The sequence below is a fragment of the Nuphar pumila genome, chromosome 17 (genome assembly GCF_984573655.1).
Source record: "Nuphar pumila chromosome 17, dmNupPumi1.hap1.1, whole genome shotgun sequence".
In the NCBI taxonomy this organism is placed as follows: Eukaryota; Viridiplantae; Streptophyta; class Magnoliopsida; order Nymphaeales; family Nymphaeaceae; genus Nuphar; species Nuphar pumila.
Genome location: NC_143265.1, coordinates 79200274 through 79216505, shown reverse-complemented (window position 1 = coordinate 79216505; position 16232 = coordinate 79200274). Strand labels below are relative to the sequence as shown.

General features: G+C 36.7%; 1 protein-coding gene and 1 non-coding gene across 3 annotated transcripts in view; one reads left to right on the top strand and one right to left on the bottom strand.

Annotated features, from left to right (window-relative positions):
* SOS1 (sodium proton exchanger, putative (NHX7) (SOS1)) overlaps positions 1-16232 on the bottom strand; it is a 204677-nt gene that overhangs the window by 149053 nt on the left and 39392 nt on the right. For both annotated transcript variants that reach the window (XM_089992855.1, XM_089992856.1), the window contains exons 6-9: positions 7091-7192; positions 6897-7014; positions 5775-5827; positions 5636-5701 (exon numbers count right to left, since the gene is read on the bottom strand). In XM_089992855.1, coding sequence (XP_089848981.1) covers positions 5636-5701; positions 5775-5827; positions 6897-7014; positions 7091-7192 — 339 coding nt within the window. The remainder of the gene's footprint in view (positions 1-5635; positions 5702-5774; positions 5828-6896; positions 7015-7090; positions 7193-16232) is intronic.
* Positions 1742-1860, top strand: LOC149812385 (5S ribosomal RNA). Its single transcript, XR_016428669.1, has one exon. It is a non-coding gene; the product is annotated as a 5S ribosomal RNA (ribosomal RNA).

The following is a 16232-nucleotide window of genomic DNA, read 5'->3' as shown; positions in this document are numbered from 1 at the left end:
AAACTATTAAAAATTGCATTTTCATAATCTATTTGATTTCTTAAATATACGGTGTTGCAAATCCGTTGTGCAAGAGAAAATTTGCGCTGTAATGCACCAAGGTCCAATGACTAACCATTTCAAACACCATTTTCCGTTGAATTATTATTTAAAAACTCTGATAAACAAATGATTACAAAGCTTTTCACATTTTCATAAAAAGTTTCAAGTCCCGGATTTTTTGGGTGTTACAACCTATATGACATAGACCGAAACATATGAAGCTAGACCAACATTTTATTGCAGAAAGGATGGAAGATAAGTGCCACCTATATTTATTTGTGCAAAGAATGAAGTGACTGATTTGTTTACAAAGCCTCGAGTTGCTAGTCAACATTTATTTTGAAAAGCAATTTGCTATGGTTTTCATCCATATGCAGTTTAGGGAGGTGTTCAAACCAGATGCTTGAAGGTATACTGATAGGAGCACGCCGAGCCGGAGCATGACCCGATCCATTTGGGTCCACTTATGGTACTTAGATTGCTTTAAATTGTTTTGTACTTGGATTGGATCAATAATGAGCAAGATCCAAATCTATGTTTGCCTCACCTCAAACTATAAATAGGTGAAGACCCTTGTAATCTCTCATTCCATGTCTTGCTATCTCTTGCTTTTGCAATAAAATTGAGAGTTCCCTCACTTGAGAGTTCTCTTGGGGAGGTTCCTCACTTCTAATTGAGGAATTGGCATTTATCCCTAGCCTCCATCATAAGTTTAGGAGAATAAACTTCATTTCTCACCCACCTTCCTCCATTAATCCCTTCACCCAAGCTAGCCATCCCCTATACTTCTCCATTTTCCTTCCAATTTCCCACAATTTTCATTTGTCCCAAGCATAATTCGAGTTAGGTACCTAATATTTGGCACTTATAATAGTTGTATATATTTTTTTAGTTTGATATTAATTAATGCAAGGAACATCCAAACACTAAGAGAGCATGGAATGGCTTCTTGGGTGCCTCACATCTATCTATCTTCCTCATCTTGTCTTACTCTCTTCCTTTGTACAGGGCATGAATTTCAATGCAGATTTATCAACATGCATGTATTTCTATGTGCATGTATTATATTTGTACAGTGCAGAGTATGATGCTTATATCCAATAAGGTGGCAACAACAGTTATTGAATACAGAGAGGTACAAGTTTTTCTTTCCAAGCTTGCGTTCAGCAACATTAAGTTAATTAATGTTATCTTATGGTATATTAATGATACATCGAACTTTTCAATCATCAAGACATGCTATGAAATACTAACACCACATAAAACAGATTCAATCGTCAAGATAACTATTTCTGCACCAAAGACCAATAACTCCTGAATTAAATATATTTTATAATGGAAATATGATCAATCTTCTGGTCAAAAAGAAGGTAAGTAAAATTCTTGTGGAACAATAAAGACATCAGTTATATGTCCTGGACACCAGTGATCTGTCTAGGCCATCTTGAACAAAACAAAAGGATTGCAATTTCTCACCTGTTATATATATATATATATATAGAGAGAGAGAGAGAGATGATAAGGTGGTATCTGCTAACCACTTTTCTAGCTAACCGGGCTTTCGAAGGGTTTTCCATGTTTTCCTTAAATCTGACCGTACAGATGTGTTCCACATCCTTGATTTTATAGGAATCAACTCTTGGATTATCCGATTCTACTACACAGGTAGGTTTTATAAGATTTAAAAAATCAATGGTCTAGGTGCGATCATACCAGCACTAAAGCACCGGATCCCATCAGAACTCCGAAGTTAAGCGTGCTTGGGCGAGAGTAGTACTGGGATGGGTGACCTCCTGGGAAGTCCTCGTGTTACACTCTCTTTTTAACTCCGCCTGTGTAGTTATACACTGCCGATCCCAAGCCCGGATAAAGGAGGAGGGTTGCGGTAGGCATGTGACAGCCAGCATAAAAACTTTGTCATATCCTATGAAAATGAACCAATATGAGAATTTCGTTGGGGCGTTCCCTACTGAACGACGCGCTGTACTCTCTAGGCCCGGAGGCAGTGATAAATGTGCAAGGGTTGCTAGGTCGTCGCCCAGAAGCGACGCGTCACACCGGCGCCCGGGTGTGGTGTCAAATAGGCAAGGGTTCCCTCACTTTGTTGGACGGGTGGGGGTAAAGAAGTTAGTCCAAGACCATAAAATTAGGTTAGCCACTTGGAACATAGGGTCTTTAACTGGTAAGTTGGTAGAGTTAGTAGATGTTATGTGTAGGAGAAAGATTGATATTTTATGTCTTCAAGAGACCAAATGGGTAGGTGAGAAAGCTAAAGTGATAGAACCTTGGGGATATAAGATTTGGTATACAGGAATAAATAGGAATAGGAATGGAGTAGGGATTGTTATGAGTCGTCAGTTTATAGATAATGTAGTTGAGGTCCGTAGGAAGGGTGATAGAATTTTACTTATTAAATTAGTATTAGGTACGGATATTATTAATATTATTAGTGTTTATGCACCTCAAGTAGGTTTAGATGATTCAATTAAGCATCAATTTTGGAAAGATTTAGATGGAGTAGTACAAGAGACATCTTATGGAGAAAAGCTTTTCATCGGCGGTGACCTTAATGGACATGTAGGCATTAGTAGGGATGGATTTGAGAATATCCATGGAGGCTATGGTATAGGAGAAAGAAATGAAAGTGGAGAAAGGATTTTAGATTTTTGTTTGTCCTATGATATGATCTTAGCAAACACTTGGTTTAGGAAGAGGGAGCCTCACCTAGTAACATTTAAAAGTGGGGTTAATACGAGTCAGATAGATTTTTTCCTACTTAGAAAGAGAGATAGGGGTTGTTGCATCGATTGTAAGGTTATACCAGGAGAAAGTGTAGCTACACAACATACAGTCTTAATTTTAGATCTTAGAATTAGACAATGCCGCAAAAGGGATAGACATAGGATAGATCCTAGAATTAAGTGGTGGGCACTGAAAGAAGCTAAACAAGGAATGTTTGTAGAGCAGGTAGTTAAGGAAGTTGATTGGTGTCTCGAGGAGGATTCAGAATCAATGTGGAATAAGATAGCGGGTGGTATGAAAAAAGTAGCTAAGGAGGTATTGGGTGAGTCTAAAGGCGGTGCACCACTAGGTAAGGATACATCGTGGTGGAACGAGGATGTCAAATTAGCTATTAAGGTTAAAAGAGAGTGTTATAGAAATCTAAGTAAGAGTCGTGATAATGAGAATTTGAAGAAGTATATGATAGCAAAGAAGGAAGCTAAAAAAGTTGTTCGAAACGCGAGGGCTAAGGTATATAAGGAGGTTTATGACAAGTTGGATACCAAAGAAGGCGAGAAGGATATTTATAGGCTTGCAAAGATGAGAGATAGGAAATCGAAGGATTTGGGTATGGTTAGATGTATCAAAGATGAAACGCAAAGGGTTTTAGTCAAAGATGAGGAGATTAAGGAGAGATGGAAAGATTATTTTGATAAGCTATTTAATGATAGTCATGCTCAAGATCTTGGAGACTTCTCCATTCCTTTTCATGAGATAAATCGTGACTTCATGCGCAAGATTCAAAAGAAAGAGATTGCAGAGGCTTTGAAGAAAATGAAATCAAGAAGGGCAGTTGGCCCAGATGGTATACCTATCGAGGCTTGGAAATGCTTGGGAGAGAAAGGTTTAGAATGGTTGACAAATCTTTTTAACTTGATTTGGCGAACAAAAAAGATGCCTAATGAGTGGAGGAAGAGTACTTTGGTGCCTTTATATAAGAATAAGGGTGATATACAAGATTGCACAAACTATCGTGGTATAAAACTCATGAGTCATACTATGAAACTTTGGGAGAGGGTGATTGAGTCTAGGTTGAGGAAGGTTGTCATGATATCGGAGAATCAATTTGGTTTTATGCCTGGAAGATCAACTATGGAAGCTATACATCTTCTTAGACAACTTATTGAAAGATATAGAGAGAGGAACAAAGATTTGCATATGGTTTTTATTGATTTAGAGAAGGCATACGATAGAGTACCTAGGGACGTTCTCTGGTGGACAATGATGAAGAAAGGTGTTTCTCTCAAGTACATTAGTATAATTAAAGATATGTATGAAGGAGTAGTAACCAATGTCCGCACTTGTGGAGGGGTGACAACCAATTTTCCGATAACGGTTGGGTTACATCAAGGATCTGCTTTAAGCCCTTTCCTATTTGCTATAGTGATGGATGAGCTTACGAGATCAATTCAAGAAAATGTACCGTGGTGTATGTTGTTTGCTGATGATATTGTTTTGATTGATGAGTCTAGAGCTGGGGTTAATGCTAAGTTAGAATTATGGAGACAGACATTGGAAGCTAGAGGTTTTAAGTTGATTAAGAGTAAGACTGAATATATGGAATGTCGGTTTAGTAAGCAACGAAGTAGTGATGGGAGTGTAGTGAAGCTTGGTGAGCAAGATATACCGGTGAATGATTATTTCAAATATTTGGGATCCATCATTCAAAAGTATGGAGAAATTGATGGAGATGTAAATCATAGGATAAAGGTTGGGTGGATGAAATGGAAAAGTGCTACTGGAGTGTTGTGCGATCGTAGAATGCCATTGCGGTTGAAGGGAAAGTTTTATAGGACGACTATTAGACCCGCTTTACTATATGGTACGGAATGTTGGGCTGCCAAGCGACATCATATTCAAAAAATGAGTGTAGCTGAGATGCGGATGCTTAGATGGATGTGTGGAAATAGAATAAAAGATAAGATTCGGAACGAAGAGATAAGTAAGAAGGTAGGTGTTGCACCCATTGAAAATAAGATGCGAGAGAATCGTTTACGGTGGTTTGGACATATTCGGCGAAGGCCTAATGATGCTCCAGTTAGAAGGTTGGAGAAATGGGAAAATATATTAGTTAAAAGAGGTCGGGGTAGGCCTAGGAAGACTTGGATGGAGATGATAGGAAAGGATATGAATGCTTTGAACCTCACCGAGGACATGGCGTTGGATAGAAATGATTGGAGGAAAAGGATTCATGTGGAAGACCCAAAATGAATTTCTTTTTTGGTTCATATCGCTGACCCCAATTGTTTTGGGATGAAGGCGTAGTTGTTGTTGTTGTTTGTTGTTGGTCTAGGATTTTCCTAAATATTCAAGGCTTAAAAAATCAATTTTTCCATCAAAAAAACATGATCCAAGTGTTGTTTCCTAGTAAATCGACCGTGCCAAAGACATCTGTACGGTCAGATTTAAGTAATACGTGGGAAAAACCCTTTGAAAGCCTGGTTGGCTACAAAAGTGGTTAGCAGCTCTCTCTCTCTCTCTCTCTCTCTCTCTCTCTCTCTCTCTCTCTCTCTCTCTATATATATATATATATATATATATATATATATATATATATATATATATATATATACACACACACACATACACATCATGTATGTGTATTCATTACTAGAAGTCTAGAATGTTTATATTGGTTTTTCAGATTACAAATCGATATTAATTCATTACTAATGAACACTTCTTGGTAAATTCTGCCAATAAAAAAATTCCAAAAGAGATGTCATTGACAAATGCTACCCTAATGTGCACTCAGTGCACAGTTTATGGCAAAGAACACATCATAGACTGCACAGTGTTTTAGATGCATTACCAGAAATGATGCAAGCTCTGCTGGCTGTCACCCTTAAAAGCTGTTCTAGCAACTGCAGAATAAAACCTGAAGAAAAGGCAAACACACTGTTGAACAGCTTGGCAAATTAATGGACGAACGCTGAAACAATTTCACTTACATCCCTAATGTCATTACTGTCAAGACACCGGAAACATCAGCTCCCTTGTCAGCCTAGAAAATAAGAGCGGTCACACTTTTAACAGATAGGCCATAAACATGGGATTTTGAAAGTCAAAATCTATATAAACACATAACTAGTTTTATTGGACTGCAATAAAAATCTACCAGGGAAGTATCAAGCATTTTATCATGAAGTTTCATCTTCAAGCAATAAATGGACTCATTTCAATGACAGTTGAGAAACCTTCACCTAATTATTAAAACAAGTGATGGAAGACCATAAATGCATGTGCAAAAGCAATTAAGCAAGATGTGATAAGAAACAAAAAGCCTTTACTAAACAAAATTATCACAAACTTCATAACAGTCTTGGCTACAGCAACAAAAATCCCAAAATGGAATTTATGTGTAAGCAAGAAAATAGGCAAAGAGGAAGATAAAAAAAGAGGATAAAGGAGAAGAGATTTAGGGTAATAACTGCCCAACCAAATTGGGGGGAGGCTGGACATCTTCTATTATATTTATATAAGATATTCCAAATTACAAAGATGCCACTGATTAACAATAATATGAGAATATCCAAACAATGGATAGAATTACAAGGATGCCTACATGTAGAAATACAAATAAGTCGCTGAACATCCAGTCTAACAATCAGTCCAATTTAAGCGCTAGAAAATGCCTATCACCATCAAGTTCAGTGAGCTCTGATTCAAATCCAATATAGCACCTATGGTACATAAGAAATCTATCAAATAAATTCCATTTAATGAACAAATCCGATCACAACCTCGACTATTGAATTTTAAAGGGGATCAAATAGGAAATGATACTGCAACCTGTGGACACATTCAGTCAAATTTTGCATAACGAGTACAACAAAGGTGATTTATCCACAAAAGCTACATTGCCTCCAAAGTGAATTAAGATAAACTTCATCACAACACACATAATGAACTTATGATACCAACAAAGCATCAGATTCTATGAATTATTAACCATGAAATAAATAGATTATAAGCACCATAATGAAGACCTGAAATGTGTTCATCATCAATAGAAGTTCAAGCAACAAGTGGCATAGGTATATATGTATACATGAAGATGGATAGAATCTTACAGTGAAGTAAGCAATGTAGCTAACAGCCAGTGTCAGTGTGATTTCTATGACAGTGTCATTGAAAATAAACCCCAGCCACAAAACAGATGCTATCCCAAAAGCAAGACCAACAGCTACACTGAATCACAAGGAGAGTTCCATCACCAGCATCATATTTGACCGTAAATATCCAAATTAAAGTTAATGGTACATACGCTCCAAGAGAAACTTGTGATAGAAATTTGATTACTGAAGCTGTATTAAAAGTCTGGCCAAGCACCATTTGATAGAAAAGCTGATATACCACAATGGCTGTCCTGTAAATAGAAACAGCAATACTTTTTAATGATTATAATATTGATGGACAAAGCCCTCATAAAATCATCTAAATTAGAACTGAAAAAGAATAACACATCTCATGCAGTGTCATAGACCCAATACCTAGCTTTCATGTGGGCCACCATGTCCAATTAGTTACCCAGCAATGTCAAGAAGCTCCATCATATAATTTTAGGGGAAATTTTGAAACTTCTAGCATGCAGGAACAGCAAATTTGCTAAAAGATAATATAAGTGACGTGTATTGAGGTACTAAGGATCAATTACATCAGCATCTAATATTAAACATCAAGATTCACATTCATCCAATGATTGATATAATGTGAACACCCTTGCCAGCAACAATGATCAACTTACATGGAGCATATCAAGATAAATAAAGCCTAATCGATGCCAACAAGCAAGATACCAGCTGGGAAATTCTTCGTTTTCAATTATATTAGCAGATTCTTATCATCTGCACCAGACAAGGATGTCCCCTTAACTCAGACTAACAAAAATGAAACTGAACATCAGCCATAGAGATTAGAAGCTGTTCCTTTATGACAAAGAATCATAACAAGTTCCTTTGAAAAATTGAAACAAAGAAGTGTACCAGTTAGTACGCTTAGAAAGTTGAGTTATGACATGCATATTGACACACATGCATACACGCACAATATATATATAGAGAGAGTCACTAGAACACAGATGCATTTGGTGTGGTCCATTTGCTAGGAAACAACTGTCGGATCATGTATTTTCAACAAAAAAATATGATTTTTGGATGCTTGAATATTTACGAGAATTCTAAGACGTCAATTTTCAAGCCTTGAAAGATCCAAATATAAACTGTAAACATCCCCATGCCCAGGTATAGATCATTGGACCTGTGTTGGCTAAGTTAGATTCCTAAGAAAAATTAAAAGAAATATATCAGAAGTTAAAAGAAAATAATAAAAAGCTTCAAGTCACGGATAAACAATTCAATTAAACAGGAATCCCACATGGCAGGACGGAGGTGGGTATCAAGAGATAACGTCCAGATCCAGTACCCAGATCCAACGTGAATAGGAGATCATGTTTCCTAGTTTGTGTGGTCTCCTTATAATTGTTGTTTCCTTTTTTATTCAGTTTCCCTATTGTATAAGGAAATATACCTTTGTATTTCAGCATAAGGAAATAGGTATTGTAGTAAAGAAAGGACTATATCTCATACTCTATAAATAAGAGCATCCTATCTCAGGGTTCCTCATTGAGTCATTGGGAATCGGTTCAGCAGCAACCCCTGTTTTTCTTTTTTATTTCAACTTCTTGAGAGTGTTCTGGACATTGAAAGGTGCCATATTTATTATGGTATCAGAGTTGGAGATCGATTTGATCCATTGAGGTACGTTCTAAGAGATCTTGGGTTTCATACCTTGCTTCTCCAAGTTTTTTCATCTCTTTCTTCTTCCTCTTGTTTTCTTCCATTATCCTATTATTTTTTGTTATCAATCTTCTTTGTGTTGTTGTCATATGATTAAGCATATATTACTGGTTCTTCATTGACGTCAATATTCCTTTCTTCACTTCTTTTCTTGTTTGACGTCGCACACTTGAGATCTTCTTGTTTCTTTTAAATTCCTACCATGTTGTTTCAACTTTACGGATCTGAAATCTGTTTTTAAACAATTTCTTATCCAGATTTTCATATCTGAAATAAGATTACAGAAAATCTGATTTGCTTATTTCCGCTTCATCATCACGGCACTCTTTGGCCTTTGATATAAAAAAAGGATTTTTTATATCAGGAACTGTGGGTTTCTGAACAGCACGTGACTCATATATGCCTAGTTTCATGACCAAAAAAAAAGGTTGGTCCAGCTTTATTTGCATTGATGCGCCAACTTTGTTAGCATTGATGTGATTGATTAAGTATTTCCATTGTTTCATATCTTTCATGGATTCAACTTCTCAGCCGTCCCTCTCATCTACCTTCTTACCTCAAGGCTTCTGAAAAATTAAACAATTCCAACTTTTTAGCTTGGAAAAGGCAAATAACTCATTTTATTAGAAGTCAAAATCTCTCCGGACACCTTGATGGATCAATCATCCCACAACCAAAATATATCATCAAGGAGAACACTGATGAGAATGAGGTTGTCATTTCCTCAATTCATTTCAAGAATCCAAAGTTTATTTCATGGGTGAAGAGAAATCAAGCTTTAATTGCATATATTATCTTAACTTTATCGTTGGAGGTACTCATTGGGGTACCTGATGATTGCACAACTCTACAGCTTTGGACTAGGTTAGTTCAGATGTATTCTCAGATATTTGAGTCCAAGATCATGTTTCTAAAAAAGGAATTTCAAAATTTGAAGGTTTGATGACGATTATGGAATACCTCAATAAGATGAAAAGCACAACTTATCAGCTTGTCATGGTTCGTTACGAGGTTTCTGATAAAGATGTCTTGGCTCTGCTTACCACATTCTTTTCACCACTTTGCAGTATTCAGATATGCTCCCTACATTTGAGAATCTAAAGGCCAAATTGTTGCATTATGAAATGACTCTCAGTGCTGATGTAGATACCTCTCGTGAACCTCAGGAAGTTTTAGTTACTAATGTACCACATGGTCGTGAAAGAGAAGGATACTTTAGAAGAGGCAAGGACAAGAACGTGGAGGCAAAGGTATACTGTTCACACCTAATGTTCCCCTTAGCACTGCTGCACAATGATGATGTCATATCCCTACTTGCTTCATATGTAAAAAATTGTGAAAGTGTCTTCAAAAAGACACGATGTTCTTGATGGAAAACAAGTGCACAATAAGAACACTTGTGCACAAAGGCACAACCCACAATATCTCACAAATGCACTAAGGCATAAAAATGAATGAAAAACTTTATTAGATCACACTTAAGCTTCGACCCAAAGCCTTAAGAAAATACAAAGGAGAGGGGCTCAATTTATAGAACATTTAGTGGGCCTTGGAGGGGCTCCACATGTAGTCGTTGGAGACCCTCCAATGATAAAAAATGTGACCATTGGAGGGGCCCAACGACTATATGTGGGCCCCCAAGGTACACAGTATATATATTAAAAAGAAATAAGAGAAAAATAAAAATATACAAACATATTAAAAAAGATGAATATGCGTAAAAAGAAGAAAAGACTAAAATACCCATACGGTTGATATATATATATATATATATATATATATATATATATATATAAAATTAGATAGATACATGTGCATATATATATATATATAATTAGATAGATATGTGTGCATATATATGAAATATATATGTATATGTATCTCTCCATATATATAAAAAATATATATGAGCATTACAATGATAATGGATTACAATTTAACACCCCCCCTCAAACTTAGGGCATGATGACCAAAAGTTGGACAAGAAGGAAGTTGAACCGCAGAGAACATAGTGCTTTGGTGAAAAAATCTGTCAACTGATATTCTGAAGTTACATACGAAAGATTTATGACTCCTTTGAGATATGCTTCTCGAACATAGTGACAGTCCATCTCAATGTGTTTAGTCCGCTCATAAAATGTATGATTTTTTGTAATATAAATTGCACTCTTGTTATCACAAGATAGCTTGGTGGGCCCTTCAACATTGATCCTCATGTCTTCTAACAGCTGATGAATCCATACAATTTTCATGGTAGTAATTGTCATGGCTCGATATTCAGTTTCAGTAGAGAATAGAGACATTTTTTGTTGCTTCTTGCATCTCCATGAGATCAACGAGTCTCCTAAGAACACACAAAAACCAATGGTGGAGTGACGGTTATTGGGTTATCTCCCCAGTCAGAGTCGGTATAAGCAATTAATTTTAATTCAGAAGAAAATGATAAGAATACTCCCTTATTTAGTGTACCCTTTATGCATCTGATGATCCGCAAAATGACACTCATGTGAATCGTTGTTGGTGCATGTTAAAATTGGCTTGCAGTATGAACTGCATGAGAAATATCTAGTCTAGTAATACTCAGATACATCAATGATCCCACAAGCTATATGTAGGAAGTGTGATCGGAGAGAGGAATGCCATCATCAATTTTCATTTTGGCTCCTACTATAGCAGAAGTTTCACAAACTTTATCATCAGTAATACCTAACCTGTCAAGAATCTCAGAAGCAAGCTTAGTTTGGGATAAAAAATACCCTTTATGAGAGTATGTCACTTTAATACCCAAAAAGTAAGTTAGAAATCCTGAATCAGGCATTTCAAATCTATCCTTTAAAATTGATTTTAAGCTTTTAACTCCTTTAGTATCACTTCCAGTTATTATTAGCATCTCATCCATATACAAAAACAGAATGACTATCCTTGCATTGGTTTTTCTAACAAACATATCAGTGTCAGTGAAACAGGAAGAGAAACCATTTTCTATCATTAAAGAATTAAATCTATCATACCAAGCCTTGGGGCTTGTTCTAAACCATAAAGTACTTTTCGAAGACGAAGCATTTTTCCTTTGGGAGTCTTCGTTACTGACAGAGCATCCATATATACTTCTTTATTTAGATCATCATCAACAACAACAACTACGCCTTCATCCCAAAACAATTGGGGTCGGCGATATGAACCAACAAAGAAAATCATTATGGGTCTTCCACATGAATCCTTCTCCTCCATTCATTTCTATCCAATGCCATGTCCTCGATGAGGTTCAAAGCATTCATATCCTTTCTTATCACCTCCATCCATGTCTTACTAGGCCTACCCCGACCTCTTTTAACTAATATATTTTCCCATTTCTCCATCCTTCTAACTGGAGCATCATTAGACCTTCGTCGAATATGTCCAAACCACCGTAAACTATTCTCTCTCATCTTATTTTCAATGGGTGCAACGCCTACCTTCTTACGTATCTCTTCGTTCTGAATCTTATCTTTTATTGTATTTCCACACATCCATCTCAGCATACGCATCTCAGCTACACTCATTTTTTGAATATGATGTCTCTTGGCAGCCCAACATTCCGTACCATATAGTAAAGCGGGTCTAATAGTCGTCCTATAAAACTTTCCCTTCAACCGCAATGGCATTCTACGATCGCACAGCACTCCAGTAGCACTTTTCCATTTCATCCACCCAACCTTTATCCTATGATTTACATCTCCATCAATTTCTCCATACTTTTGAATGATGGATCCCAAATATTTGAAAGAATCATCCACCGGTATTTCGTGCTCACCAAGCTTCACTACACTCCCATCACTACTTCGTTGCTTACTAAATCGACATTCCATGTATTTTGTCTTACTCTTACTCAACTTAAAACCTCTTGCTTCCAATGTATGTCTCCATAATTCTAACTTAGCATTAACCCCAGCTCTAGACTCATGAATCAAAACAATATCATCAGCAAACAACATACACCACGGCACATTTTCTTGAATTGATCTCGTAAGCTCATCCATCACTATAGCAAATAGGAAAGGGCTTAAAGCAGATCCTTGATGTAACCCAACCGTTATAGGAAAATTGATTGTCACCCCTCCACAAGTGCGGACATTGGTTACTACTCCTTCGTACATATCTTTAAATATACTAATGTACTTGAGAGAAACACTTTTCTTCATCATTGTCCACCAGAGAACGTCCCTAGGTACTCAATCGTAAGCCTTCTCCAAATCAATAAAAACCATATGCAAATCTTTGTTCCTCTCTCTATTTCTCTCAATAAGTTGTCTAAGAAGATGTATAGCTTCCATAGTTGATCTTCCAGGCATAAAACCAAATTGATTCTCCGATATCATGACAACCTTCCTCAACCTAGACTCAATCACCCTCTCCCAAAGTTTCATAGTATGACTCATGAGTTTTATACCACGATAGTTTGTGCAATCTTGTATATCACCCTTATTCTTATATAAAGGCACCAAAGTACTCTTCCTCCACTCATTAGGCATCTTATTTGTCCGCCAAATCTTGTTAAAAAGATTTGTCAATCATTCTAAACCTTTCTCTCCCAAGCATTTCCAAGCCTCGATAGGTATACCATCTGGGCCAACTGCCCTTCTTGATTTCATTTTCTTCAAAGCCTCTGCAATTTCTTTCTTTTGAATCTTGTGCATGAAGTCACGATTCATCTCATGAAAAGGAATTGAAAAGTCTCCAAGATCCTGAGCATGACTTTCATTAAATAGCTTATCAAAATAATCTTTCTATCTCTCCTTAATCTCCTCATCTTTGACTAAAACCCTTTGCGTTTCATCTTTGATACATCTAACCATACCCAGATCCCTCGATTTCCTATCTCTCATCTTTGCAAGCCAATAAATATCCTTCTCACCCTCTTTGGTATCCAACTTGTCATAAACCTCCTTATATACCTTATCCCTCACGTTTCGAACTACTTTTTTAGCTTCCTTCTTTGCTATCATATACTTCTCCAAATTCTCATTATCACGATTTTTACTTAGATTTCTATAACACTCTCTTTTAACCTTAATAGCTAATTTGACATCCTCGTTCCACCACGATGTATCCTTACCTAGCGGTGCACCGCCTATAGACTCACCCAATACCTCCTTAGCCACCTTTCTCATGCCACCCGCTATCTTATTCCACATAGATTCTGAATCCTCCTCGAGACACCAATCAACTTCCTTAACTACCCACTCTACAAACATTCCTTGTTTAGCTTCTTTCAGTGCCCACCACTTAATTCTAGGATCTATCATATGTCTATCTCTTTTGCGGTATTGTCTAATTCTAAGATCTAAAATTAAGACTCTATGTTGTGTAGCTACACTTTCTCTCGGTATAACCTTACCATCGATGCAACAACCCCTATCTCTCTTTCTAAGTAGGAAAAAATCTATCTGACTCGTATTAACCCCACTTTTAAATGTTACTAGGTGAGGCTCCCTCTTCCTAAACCAAGTGTTTGCTAAGATCATATCATAGGACAAACCAAAATCTAAAATCCTTTCTCCACTTTCGTTTCTTTCTCCTATACCATAGCCTCCATGGATACTCTCAAATCCATCACTACTAATGCCTACATGCCCATTAAGGTCACCGCCGATGAAAAGCCTTTCTCCATAAGATATCCCTTGTACTACTCCATCTAAATCTTCCCAAAATTGACGCTTAATGGAATCATCTAAACCTACTTGAGGTGCATAAACACTAATAATATTAATAATATTCGTACTTAATACTAATTTAATAAGTAAAATCCTATCACCCTTCCTACGGACCTCAACTGCATTATCTATAAACTCACGACTCATAACAATCCCTACTCCATTCCTATTCCTATTTATTCCTGTATACCAAATCTTATATCCCCAAGGTTCTATCACTTTTGTTTTCTCACATACCCATTTGGTCTCTTGTAGACATAAAATATCAATCTTTCTCTTACACATAACATCTACTAACTCTACCAACTTACCAGTTAAAGATCCTATGTTCCAAGTGGCTAACCTAATTTTATGGTCTTAGACTAACTTCTTTACCCCCACCCGTCCAACAAAGTGAGGGAACCCTTGCCTATTTGACACCACACCCGGGCGTCGATGTGACGCGTCGCTTCCGGGCAACGACCTAGCAACCCTTGCCCATTTATCACTGCCTCCGGGCCTATAAAGTACAGCGCGTCGCTCAGTAGGGAACGCCCCAACGAAATTCTCATATTGGTTCATATTCATAGGGTATGACTAAGTTTTTATGCTAGCTGTCACAGGCCTACCGCAACCCTCTTCATTTAGATCATCATTTAAAAAAATGTTTTTAATATCCATTTGATAGATGTTCCTTTTGTTAATTGAGGCAACAGTGATGAGGCATCTGACAGTGACCATTCGGGCCACAGGGGCAAATATTTCTTCATAGTCAATCTCGTATTCTTGACTATATCCCTTCGCAACTAGCCGAGCTTTATATCTCTCAAGAGATTCGTCACTCTTAGTTTTTACCTTAAATACCCATCTACACCCGATTGCTTTCTTACCCTTGGAAAGATCTTGGAATTCCTATATTTTCGCCCTGTTGAGAGCTATAAGCTCATATTTCATCGCTCTTAATCATTCATCATTCTTTTTGGCTTCTTCAAAATTTTTGAGATCTAGATAGGAATGAATGGCGCTAAGACAAGCTCCATGTTTAGGTGTAAAAGAATCATATGAGATGAACCTAGAAGGCACCTTTGTATTTCTCTCGGTTCTTCATAGGTTTTCTTCATTTGTTGAGGTGGAGCCACTAGGTTCACTGTATTTTTCAATTGCACTTCTAAATTTGTTTCTGACTCTATGAGTATATGTTATAGGATCTCTCGATGCTCATTCATCACTGTGTTGGTAGGTAGATGGATGGAAGGAAATATTTTCATCATCTTCATTATCATCATCATTATCATTATGAGTGAGTTCATCATCACTATCATCATCTTTCGCTAACAGCATAAATAAAAAGGAATAATACATATTTTCTTTATACGATTCACTTTTCTCAAAACCATTAACATTTTTCAGAAAACTCACATTTCTGGAAACATATAACTTATCATTCTTAACATCATAACATTAAAACCTTTTTGGGGTTTCAGAATATCCAAGAAAAGCACATGCAATGGCTTTCGATGAGAGTGTGTCGTTCTTGTCAGTAAGAACAAAACATTTGCAACCGAAAATTCTCAATCGACTACAGTCAAGTTCTTTGATATACAACATTTTGAAAGGCAAGATTTTGTTCAAATTTTTAAATGATAGTCGATTTATAAGATAGACAGATGTTAAGGCAGCGTCGACCTAAAAACCTTTTGGGATGTTTTGAGAAATAAGAAGGGTTCGAGTTGTCTCTATTATATGTCTATACTTTCTTTCGGCTAATCCATTTTGCTGAGGAGTTTTTGGACAAGATCTTTGATGAAGAATACCATGACTTTCAAGATAGATTTTGAATTCACTTGAAAGGTATTCTCCCCTAGAGTCAGTTCTGAAAATTTTTAGGTTTCCATTAAATTGATTTTTAATCATCATATGATATTTTTTGAAAGTCGAA